At 43.8% G+C, this 12,277-nt stretch overlaps 1 protein-coding gene across 2 annotated transcripts; it reads left to right on the forward strand.

Annotated features, from left to right (window-relative positions):
* The first annotated feature begins 914 nt into the window (after nucleotides 1-914).
* Nucleotides 915-11,606, forward strand: mboat1 (membrane bound O-acyltransferase domain containing 1). Of its 2 annotated transcripts, XM_035629769.2 has the most exons (13): nucleotides 915-1,229; nucleotides 1,632-1,777; nucleotides 2,259-2,336; nucleotides 3,889-3,984; nucleotides 6,059-6,114; nucleotides 6,309-6,363; nucleotides 7,176-7,368; nucleotides 7,489-7,681; nucleotides 7,787-7,890; nucleotides 8,029-8,093; nucleotides 8,211-8,343; nucleotides 8,664-8,815; nucleotides 9,795-11,605. In XM_035629769.2, exons 1-13 carry the CDS (start codon nucleotides 1,140-1,142, stop codon nucleotides 9,973-9,975), a joined length of 1,542 nt encoding a protein of 513 aa, XP_035485662.2. In that variant the 5' UTR covers nucleotides 915-1,139; the 3' UTR covers nucleotides 9,976-11,605. The 2 variants fall into 2 exon arrangements, with proteins under 2 accessions (XP_035485662.2, XP_035485663.2); XM_035629770.2 differs by lacking the exons at nucleotides 915-1,229; nucleotides 1,632-1,777; nucleotides 2,259-2,336; nucleotides 3,889-3,984 and adding an exon at nucleotides 4,004-5,370 and having other exon boundaries at nucleotides 9,795-11,606.
* Nucleotides 11,607-12,277: the final 671 nt, after the last annotated feature.

Genomic DNA, 12,277 nt, shown 5'->3' on the forward strand with positions numbered 1-12,277 from the left:
AAATAAACTCATCATCCAGACGGACAGCATAGCCCTGATAGATATCATGTCTAATCCACATGAGGTCACATAATACAAAAACATTTTCACTTTCACTGCCTAAAAGATAAATATTTGCCGAAAATCTTAATATTTTTTGTTTGAAAATGTCACTGACAATGCATATCTCTTCATATTAGGAAACGTTCCTCATACTTACATATATGCAAACTTACAGATCACATTCTGTAAAAACTCAACGATAGCAAAAGGTGTTTATATGTTTAATGTATCTTCACCAACAAATTCCACTACGTTTTACTTTTGACTCCATTACTATAATGTTCATGTTCATCTTAAAAACTTGAATAATATTTGCAGCACAGTATATAAAGTAATTCAAATAATCTCCACCATGACTCACTACAACATTAAAATGCAGTTTAAACATAAATAGTTATTTAATAACAACAATGATATCATATATGCAATAATATTCTCTATTGCTCCGGAAAGAACCGTTTAGCATCATCAATACTTGATGATAATATGTTTGTACTTTTACTTACTCTTAAGTAAAAGTGCAGCCTCCGCCCACCTTGCCACTTCATGTTGCATCAAGCTTGAGCTAGAACCTCAACCTCACCGGAAGTAATGTGAATTAGCTCTCATACGTTCGTTTTTATTCATTTTTTTTTTAATAACATTACGATTTATTGGTTAATGCACTTAAAATGTCTCTTAAACATAACTTCCATCCATTTCACCGAAGCACAGGACGCATGGTTACTTTTGAAAAGTATATAATTATTATCATAATTCAAAAACTGGAACAAGACTGTAAAGCAACTTTCTCGGCTTTTATTTTTGAAGAAAGGACCGGAAATGATATTAATGTTCTTTCTGCCGCGCTCGGACTTGACCGGTCCTGACCGACAGATGAGGAGGAGGAGGAGGAGGAGGAGAGCTGGGAGTGCCATGACCTGTCTGTCACACTGTGGACTGGTTGGATCTGTCACGGATCCTTTCGGGAAAAGCAAATGTATGTCAGTCAGAGAAACGAGTAGGCAGTTAGATTGAAAAATAAAATAAAAGAAGAAGAAGAAGGAGAAGAAGAGGGGAAAGACAGTGAGGCGTCGCGACAGAAACTCCTGCTCAGGATGGACGAGCGGCCGGACACTGCGTTTCAAACGACCGGATCTGAGTGGCTGCTGCCTGTCAGTGAGTTCCTGGGCTTCCCCCTGGACCAGGTAGGGTCACCTGCACAACGTGGTGACAGCTCTCAGGGAGTTATGAATGAAACGCCTGCTCATTAATGTTGCAGCGAGGCCATAATTATAACGATATAGATTAGAGGTTTTTCCTCCCCCCCCCTCTTCAAACTGACAGCAGAAACTCAAGACTTTACAAGTTTGAAAGATTAGGCTTCTTAACTGTTCAGCTGTTTGATTTGTCGACTTCACACACATCACAGCTGAGCAATACGTCCTCATAGAACAGATATGATAATATAAGGGATGATGAAGTATAACCTCTGACCTCACCATGCTGTCACTGTAAGCGCCTATGGGAGGACCAGGAGATGCCTTTTGTCATTTAACCAAAAAGCAGGTGGTGGAACTCCCATCCCAATCCCTGTCTCCTCCACACAGGTGAATTTTTTGGCATGTCAGCTGTTTGCCCTGGCCGCCGCCTTCTGGTTTCGTCTCTACCTCAGTCCTCGCCACGCCAACCCGCTGGTCAGGCATGCTGTGGCCGCCCTCCTCGGCGTTGCCTTTCTCATCTTCTGCTTTGGATGGTATGTGGCGCGACACCGTCCCTGACAGAGCACCATTCACGTTCTCTCATACGATGCTGCTACACCCGCTCATATTTTTCTCGACACTGGGCCGGCGGCGTGAGCTGATTGGCAGCATGTGCTGAGTGAAACTATGTGACGGTTACATGTCTGTAGCGGTTAACCAGTGAGCAGGTCTCAGTTATCACCCGTCTACCTTCCTGACGAACAGACAGACGTCCAGTGTGCCGGGTCCAGCACCACGGGGCCTGTAATTAAGGGAGGACAATGAGGCCGTAGACAATGAGAGGAGATACACGGGAGAAATGTGGTCACATCCGATGCACGCGTAACAGATTTGAAGGAAAAGGTGCCGAGGCTCTACTGGCACACACTGCTGCATACCACAGACATAAAGCACAATGTCCCACTGAAATCATGTAAACCATGATATTATTCAAATAATACTGGTGTGTGTGTGTTTGTTTGTTTTTTTCTGCAGGTACTCAACTCACATCCTGACAGTGGTGGTTGCAAACTATTTGATCGTCGTTAAAGCCGACATCGACAGTGTGCACAGGTTAGTCTTTGTCCTCAACCGCCCGGTAGCGTGCCTGGTTTGGTTGTATAAAATCAAAATCCTGTCATGATACGTTGGGTTCCATGTGTTGTGTCCGTGTGTCATCACGGGGATGACAGACAGAGCTGCTACAGCAGCAGCCTCTCATTTCCACGATAGTGGTGCAATTCTAGATGCTGTTGGCTTGAGGTCAAGCTTGTCAGACAAGACCAGCGCAGAAACAGTTTACGTCAAAGGAGGGTGTTTGGTGGCTCGGGCAGATGGCTTCGTCGAGATAACGGTATTGATATTGATAATTTATGTGTTGTTGTTTTTTTGTTTTTTTTTACATTTGAATTTGATGAAACATTTGTCGCTCATATTGCCCATTGATTCCTTCCCTCCCACACACTCCAGCACTCACTTTAATGCAATGCACGGTGCCTAATTATCTTCCTGTTAAAATGTGGCCTGAACTAAAATACTGCTGCTAAGCTCAGGTGAAAATCAGCCTGACGTGCCAGCCGGACCAGTCTGGTGCATCCAGACAGTCGGACTGTGTGTGTCCGAGTCTTTACGCGTCTTCTCTCTCGTGTCTTGTCTCAGGTTTACAGTGTATTTGTGTGGCTCTGTGAGGGGACACACATCTGTCTTCATATTTTGGTGTTTGTGTGTGTTGGCTTGTATGTAAACAACTAGGCTGAAGTATTTCTCTTCATGAGTGGAACAACATAACTGTGTTTTGGTGAACCGTAGGTTGCTGTGGTATTCACGAATAATGGGAATCCCTGCAAGGACGGGAAGCTAAATCCGCTTTTGTTCTGTACACGTGGAAGCCAAAGACAGTGCACGCTTTGATCCAGGTTAAACACATTACACATTTATCACTGTAACTCATTGAATCAATACAATCTCGACACGCTGTGGTGCGCGCCTACAGCATGAGTCATCATTCTGCCATGTTGCAACGTCAGAAGTTCCGACTTCTAGGAATTTGTTGCGGTGATCCGGGTGTCATATGTTTCACAGACCCACCACATGTATGACCGTTATTTTTTGTTTTTTCTGGTTGTTCTTTTTAATGCCTCTTTTTAAAAATATTTTACAAAGCAGTGCATGAGACACCTACTGTAGCGGAAAGTACCACAGAGGTGGTTTTGAGTCTGCCTGTAGACGGATTCTATCACCACAACATCATTTGCATGGAAGAAATGACGATATGATATATTAATTACATTTCTAAGGGAATTAGACATTAAGGTAACAAGTATCACATTGTTGGCAAAGACACAAAGCTGTTCTCTTGTGTACTTGGCAGATCCTGCCAGTCTGCAGAAATTCCATTAAGCAAAGGAAATGTATTGACATTGGTGCCAGAGATGTGACTATCATTCCCATCTTTACCAGCATAACATAACATAACAGAGGGAATTCATGAATCTACCACAGCATAAACAAGTAACCAAGAAGCGGCAGCACTACGAGAAGGTGTTTACAGGAAATGCATGTGTCAGCATTACATCTCAGTTGTCTCGTGTTTGACTTAGATTTTTTCCCATTCCTCCACATGCAGGTATTCCATGGTGACCGCTATGGGCTTTCTGACAGTGTGCCAAGTGAGTCGGGTCGTCATATTTAACTATGGGATACTGTCCACTGACTTTTCTGGGTAAGGAAAAAGCCCTGAGTTGCCTCACCTCTGTTCCTCTGTCTGTGCCGCGCCTCGCTGGTGAGAATGTATTCATCACTTCAGCTTTAGAGCAGTCATGTTATCAGTCAGCGTTGCCGAACCTGCGTGTTACCTGCTCACACTGTCGCCCAGTGCCACGGCCTAGGTCAATACAACACTGATTAAAAAAGCAGCAGTGTGAATTGTTCACTGTTGACATCCGGCAGGATACTGAGTTGAGGTCCTCAATGCCTCCCGGCAACTGTGCTGCAACTCGGTCGAGTTGAACACAAGCTTGCATCTGAAGGAGTTTAAAAACAATTTACTTTTTGCTATGCTTCTCTTCATTTGGAGGTTGTTTTCCCCTCATTGAAATGAAGTTCATTAAGGAGCCTCTAAGGATCATAAAGAAGAACTCAGCGAAGTGGGAGGGGATTTCCTATAACAGGAGAGGCGCAGTGACTCATCTGTTACTGCTCTTTATTTCTTAAGGGAAGAGATTGCATATTGGGAAAAAAAAGTAAACTCTTCCCACAGATATTAACTGGAGCTGCATTCCTCTGCTGATTTCACATTGATGGGATGCAGCTGCTTTGATAAAGAGGGGTTTTCATTCCGTTAACCTACTGCTTATCTCATTGTGGAAGACCAGGATTCACACAACAGACACGAAAACACTGAGGTGCCAATTACACGTTCTTTGGGAGAATAGTGCCAGAGGTGGTACCAGTGGTTTTCCTAGAAAGAAATCAGATCAAGTGGGGTAATAACGTTTGTCTGAGTATTTGTCCTCGGCTCTCGCATATTCAGCCGCTTCAGCGCCCGGTCCTCGTGTGGATGAATTTGCTGGCAGGCTCCCTTGCACTCCTCATGACTTTGGCGACGAGCAGCCAGGCCTCTGAGTCAGCCTTTGGTCGGGTCACACATTGAATCGAGATCCAGCCGCTTCAAGCTCTCACGGTGGACAGAGAAATGGCTTTGAGTCACAGTGGTGGTGTCAATGTGTGGAAACACTCCTGAGGATTTTTTTGAAACGACCAAGTCAAGCAGAGGTTGTATTCTGGCATGTCCAACCCTGCAGGAAGGTGTCATATCTTGCCTCTAAAGTCTGTGTGCCGTCTCTCCTGTCTCACTTTAAGCATTTCCACCAGATAATCTCTTCCCTGAATATGTGCAAGGCGGCAGACCAGAAGCCGAACTGGGTCAAAATCCTGTGCATTTTGCCAACGCCATGGTCTACATGGAAAAAACAGAGTCTGTGGGCTACGGCGGCGCACACACCAGCTGGCACCCTGGACATGTTCCTCTAAAGCCCACTGCCAGCTCCCATTCAGCGAGCACTGCCAGCCGCACCGCCAGGCCCCCTCTGCCTCAGTTTTCCATGCTGTACGCACAATGCAGCCCCCTCACACACTGGTTCATGTGTGTGTGTGTGTGTGTGTGTGTGCGTGATAGAAATAGATAGTTAAATGAATGCTTGTGAGTCTTTGCGCATGCACACTCACATTTTGGGGACAGAGAGGTCTCTATTTGTGAATGAAACCTGCGCGGGGCGTGAAAATGTCTGTTCACACTTACTGTACAGGAGCGTAATTCACTTGAAGCATATGAAACCCACATTTAACCAAAACTCAACACAAACATTATTGTACACTCATTGATTGCTCTCTTAATCTGCTTTCTACACCACAATCAACAATATGAATTAATATGGAATCATCTTACAAGATGAGCAGATGGAGATCGTGTTGTCTTGGTTTCAATAAGAGACAGTGGCCTCTACTTTTGCCTTTTGAAAATATAAAACCTAAAAAATTTAAACATCTAATTGTCGAAATTGCCTCCCTCCCAAAGATCATCACTTCTTATTATATATATTTTTTTATCAAGTCAAAAGTAGAGGACACTGTCCTGTATATGTCACGGTCAATTTCTGTGGCACAGTTTTTTGTGCATTACAATAATAAAACATTTGTGTATTGTAAAATAATGAAACTCAGCAGTGGATATCAGATTTTCTTTTTCAAATAAATTAAACGAGAAAAAGTATAATTTCTCTGTTTTTTCTGCTCAGGCCTCTGATGATAGTAACTCAGAAGATCACCACAATCGCTTTCCAGCTCCATGACGGTAAGACAGAGGAGAGGACACACACGCACGCACGCACGCACGCACACACACACACACACACACACATAATCCTATAATAGGGGATAAGAGATACAGTTCAATAGAGCGTTGTCAGATTATGAAATGATGAGAAGTGGCTAAATTCAAGTTTCCAACCAGGGTTACTGATGATTACTTGGTGCCTTGTTTTTCAGGTATGTGTAAGAAATCTGAACAGCTGACCCCGGAGCAGAAGCTTAATGCGATACAGTAAGTTTTAAAGTGGTAAAACATGCCAAGCAGTTTATGCTCAGACAAGGTTGTCTTTGTTGTGATTCCTCTTCTTTTTTTCTTCCCCCTTCTGAGATGAACCGATTTTCTTCAAACCAGTTTACACTGTAGGTTTCACATGTGTCTGGTTCAAGTGTCCCTGTCAAAGTTTGTGTGCACAAGAGGGTTGCATCTGAATTATCATGAACTTATTTAAAGAATAAATAATTCTTTCTTTTTCTTTAGCCACGAAGGACAGTGACAAGGAGATGCAATCATGGTGAAGAGCTTATTTTGTGTAAAAAAAAAGAAAAGAAAAGAGAAGCATGCTGGGAAGAAAAGAGGCATCATTTTGCATGGGAAATAATACATTTTTATGCATGTGAATCAATAAAACCACATCCATCAGTGTCCCACACGTCAAAATATATCAATAAACGACAAAACACACGTGTTGTTCTTATCCGATAACACGGTAAATTTGGTCATTGTCACATGTTTGTAATATTAAGATTTAACATTTCCTGTGCCCTCTATAGGGTTCTGATTTTACTCATCGATATACAGCAAGTAAAAACCAATAAACTTCTTTATGATTTCCCGTTTTTTTCCGTATTTGGAACTGGTCACACGTCACGTGCCATTTTCATCTGCCGAACAACGAAATACTTGAGCCAAATATTTAATTGTTGATTTTTTTATTTCAAAATAAATGGCATGCTCATCTCACATTTCCACCATTTCTCAACATATACAGTACCACTGCCGCATTTCTTTTGTTTGAGTGATTTCTCCTGTTGTTCTTTCTGCAGCGCGAGGCCTTCCCTCATCGAGTACCTGAGTTACAACCTGAACTTCCTGAGCGTCTTGGTGGGCCCGTGCAGTAACTATAAGGACTACATAGACTTCATAGAGGGCCGACACGTCGGCCAGAGGCTCAGGCAGCACTCGGGGACGTGCAACGGACAGAACGGATACGATAAGTCGCCGGACCCGTCGCCTGTGGTGAGTTCATGAATGCAATTGTGTTCTAACTTTAGAGGAGTAAATGTAAAATGACAGTAGCAGACTCATCTTGACTTGTGTCTCCTCCTCTACACTGGTGGTAATTGTTTTTCTCCGCAGACCGCCGTCTGCCAGAAGCTGCTCGTCTGCTGTGGCTGCATGCTGTTCTTCCTCGTTGTGACTCGGTCCTTGCCGATAACGCACAACGTGGACCCCCACTTTGTCGGCCACGCCCCCTTCCTCGCCAGGCTCGCCTACGCTTTCTTCTCCATACAGGCAGCAAGGCCCAAATTCTACTTTGCCTGGACACTAGGTGAGAAGAGTGTCTGTCTGAATTGAGGGCTGCCATGGTGCTGTGGTTGGCCGGTACGCTTCGATTGTTTTTCGGGACGTATAATTCGTGATTTTCTTTTTCCAGCCGATGCTGTGAACAACGCTGCAGGTTATGGTTTCTCTGGGATGGATGAAAATGGAAAGCCCTCGTGGGATCTCGTCTGCAACCTCAACATCTTGGGGATTGAGGTACCGTCTGTGTTCCACATAATTCAAAACCACGGTGCTCATGCAAATCAGTCCGGGTCAAAGACACCCATCGGCAGTAAGGAGTAATTGCTCTGTGCTTATTGTTTTTAATCGATAAATAACACTTTTTTTTTCCAGACTGCAACCAGCTTCAAGACATTCATTGACAACTGGAATATACAAACAGGAATTTGGCTCAAAATGTAAGTGCTGCAAATATTAATGTCAGTACTTACTTGCATACGGTCAGAAAACCATTACTCTGCTTTCCATTTCGCATACACTCTTTCGAGAATGTTTGATTTCTCTCATCTCCTCAGTGTGTGTTATGACCGAGCCCCGAAGCACCCGTTGGCCTTGACATTTATCCTCTCTGCTCTGTGGCACGGTGTTTACCCAGGGTATTATTTTACCTTCATCACCGCCATCCCCATCACCATGGCAGCGCGAGCAGTGAGTACCTCACCCCCTCTGGAAATTGAAATTAATAATTCAGCTTACAACTGAAAACAAGATCAGAGCATAGAAATTGTTCAAGAAATGTGTATTTAGTCAGAGAACACGTGTACCTGTACCTTTCCAAAAATTGTGGTCTGCTCATTTTATCCTCTTTTCAGAGTTTCACTGATGACACCTGTTGAAGAAAGAACGTGTTTATGCCACAGCAAAATGTTACATACAGAAACTTTGCTGTCTAAATTCTCAGGAAACATGTTAGAGGAAGCTAAAAATTTCAAATCTTTTCACGTCACATCATTTCTTCTCCCCATCAGATACGAAAGTCCGTCCGTCACTGCTTCCTGGGCTCCAGAGGCTTGAAGCTGTCTTACGACATCCTAACTTGGGCAGCCACCCAGCTGGCCATCTGCTACACTGTCATGCCTTTTCTGCTTCTTGCAGTCGAGCCCACCATGGTTTATTACAGGTACGTCCTCACTGGCTTTAATTATCCTCTCCTTCAAGTTAATGCTTGATGCATTCATGTGACTGCATCCAACACCCCGTGTATCTCTGTGCTGAATTCAAATGGTTGCAGACACCACTTTTTTGCCTCTGCCCAGGAGGAGTTTGCCTGTTTGTTTATAGGATAACAAACAAATAGATGGATTTGCATGAAATATTAATCAAAGATAGTTCTCGGCCAAGGTAACAGGTCATTCAATTTTGGGAGGAATTATTTGCAGGTTTTTTGCTTCTTCACCATTGCCAGGGGAATTGCTCAGCCATGGCAGAGGATTCTTCCCTTTGACTTTTTCATGTTGTCAACTAAATGATGCCTTGAGATCCCTATCATATTTTCAACTGCATGTCTGTGAACGCAGGCACCTGATTGTATGTGTAGATGCACGTGTGCAGCCGAACGTGTCCGTCAAGTTTGAACAAACCTTTAGAGGGTAACGGCAGTGTGACGTGGAGAGCATCTCTGTTTTATCTGTAAATCAATTTCACTAGTGGCCATGTAGTTGTGTGCTTTTTAAGTCTGTTTCAGTCCAAGGAAGTGTCTCTGAGAGTCCAACAAACAATCTGGGATCGTCACATTATTATTAGTTATCTATTAAATGTAACCAAGGACTAGGATCGAGTATATTCAGTTGAAGATTCTTTTTTTTTTTTGTCAACCGATTAATTGAATAACAAGAGAGTTGTACTGACTCTGTTGTTCTACTAATTGATATATCGAGTAATCATCTCTGCTCTGGTACTAATATAAGTGCCCTCTCCACAGACTACTGACATTTATTAAAATGTCCCCTTTTTTCGAATGCGTTTCATCAAATATTCCACATTTTAGTTTTTAACATATTGTGTAGCCTGCTTTGACGTTGTACTGTTCTGCGTTAGTATAGTACATTCATGACAAAGTTACAAAAGTTACACTCAGCGTCTCCTCCTCTCTCCCTCAGGTCTATGTACTTCCACATGCACATCATCAGCATTCTGGCCGCGATCGCCCTGCGTCGGACACACAAAGCCAGGGAACCCTGTGCCTCCGCTAAAACCCTTTCCTCTGCCTCCTCCCTCTCGCCCTCTCGCTCAGCCCAGTGCCAGCCTGTGCACTCCAACAACAATGACAAAGTAGACTGAAATCCCCCTTTCACGTTGTTTTAACTGGCTCACAGTCCACCGTGCTCTCTCTAAAGACAAGTGAAAAGGGGACACCAGGATTTGAACCTTTGGCACTTGATGTACATGGGAAGAGCAAGTACATCAAACATTAAACAGGCAGACTGAAAAGGAAAACAGCAGCTGAAGGAACATCTCCGGTGCCGCCACCACCAGGAACCCGGCCTCCCTACACTTTCCCCCTACCCGCCGTCCCCTCCATGCCCGTCTCAGCACCAGCCCGCCCTGCCCCAGCAACAATGCGACAGTGTGAAGAGAGAAAGGAAAGTCTTCGCCGTCTTCCCCGTCCTCCATCTGCACTGTCCTGCCCACTGGTGGGATGTGAGCCAGTGCAGTGGGAGAGCAGCTGCTAAACGGGGCGCAAATATCACGACACGCACAAAAACACAAACTCATGCACTAGACGGACACTAGGAAACTAATTTGCACATACTCGCTCTCGGACACGCTCCTACTTGGTCACTCTCTGACGGCGCACAAAGGCTGCCCTTGTGAGGCCACAACAAAAGCCCGCTTGCCATGGGGAGAGGGAGCCCATGTACCCGCTGCACCCACCGTGCCCAGATGGGGGGGGGGGGCCTTGTAATATAAAACTGTGGACTGTGTCGGTATTCCTTCCACCGGGTAGAAAGCCCCTTGAAATACCTATTAGACCGTGCAGCTTTCAAACCATCCGTTGCAACCATAACTATTGAAGTGAAAACATTTTTTTAAGGCCAGAAGACGGCTCCCCCTGGTGAGGGGACTTGACTGTTCTTTACACACTTTGTTATGGTTTCAATAGCTAATCCATTTCACAGCCACACCCCTGTAAACACATGGGAAAGGCAAATAAAAAAGTCAAGAATAAATCCCACAACATTAAAAGGTTTGGCCACAAGCTTTTGCTCATGTAAGTTTGCATTTCACACTGACTTGTGATAAACGACGAAGCTGTGCAATATGAGCACACGCTGTGATGAAGAAAACAAAGACTTTCCATTAATGTAATCATTCTATTTTTCCCCAAGCAGTATCTTTCTGTGCTGTAGCAGTGGGGAATGTAATAGTGACACAGTTCATAATGTGCTGGTACTTCATCATCATCATTGGCGGAAACTGAGAAGAAATACACTTGAAGCTTTCTCTTTTATGGAATATAAAATACATAAATTTAAAAATTCAAATTCAAATGTATTTCTTGTCAGTTGCAGTTTGGTGCTTTTGTTCATTCTGTGGTTCTTTCTGAGAAAGAGCACATGTGTAACTGTCGATTTACCCGAAGCTTATCAGCACACGGCAGGTTGTTTGTCTGAACTCTGCTGAATTAAGGAATGAGGGTGAACCACGTGAGACTGACTGAAACGGCCACACTGCATCATCTCCCAATGCAGCGAGCGCCACACCCGACATGTGCTGAACACCGTTTCCTTTTCACAATTCACAATTCCCTCACTGCACTGGTGTTTCACTTTCGCACAATCAGGAGATGGTGATTAGAGTTGAGCCAAACATGGTAGAAAAGAAAAGATGCCCTCAATTGTTTTTAATCACCGGTTCGAACCAACCAGGGCCTTTCTTTCTGTGTGGAGTTTGCATGTTCTCCCCGTGTATGCGTGGGTTCTCTCCGGGTTCTCCGGCTTCCTCCCACAGTCCAAAGACATGCAGAATGGGGTTAGGTTCACTGGAGACTCTAAATTGACCGTAGGTGTGAATGTGAGAGTGAATGGTTGTTTGTCCCTGTATGTGGCCCTGCGATAGGCCGGCGACCTGTCCAGGGTGAACCCCGCCTCTCGCCCAATGTCACCTGGATTAAGCGGTAGACGATGGATGTTATTTCCTTGCTTTTCGTCAAAGATAACTATGACTCATGAGATGTTTGGGAGCATTGGGAGTTTTAAAAGTTGCACAGCGGCTTGGCTATTGAGCACATTAGTTTTCGACTACAACAATAAGGGGTTCGTTACACTGAGGTTTGCTAACAAGTTGCATTGCAAGAATATTTTTTGTTTGTGTTTCAGTGCCTGGGGAAGAAAAGGTTACGTTTCCCTGGAAAATGTCAAGTTGTCCATTTTAAATTCATTATATGAGTTGCCTAATGGAGATGCTATGTCTTTATTTGGGTATGATATAACAGCATGTTGAATTATGATCATATTGGAGACACGATTTTAATTTTAATGCATTTAATTAACTCCTTTCATATTGTTTTTTAAATATTTGGGATTTTGCCATTTTACATTTTTAATTCAGCTCTTTAATTCTTAATATGTAAAGCCTCAGA

This window comes from Scophthalmus maximus, chromosome 1, assembly GCF_022379125.1.
Source record: "Scophthalmus maximus strain ysfricsl-2021 chromosome 1, ASM2237912v1, whole genome shotgun sequence".
In the NCBI taxonomy this organism is placed as follows: Eukaryota; Metazoa; Chordata; class Actinopteri; order Pleuronectiformes; family Scophthalmidae; genus Scophthalmus; species Scophthalmus maximus.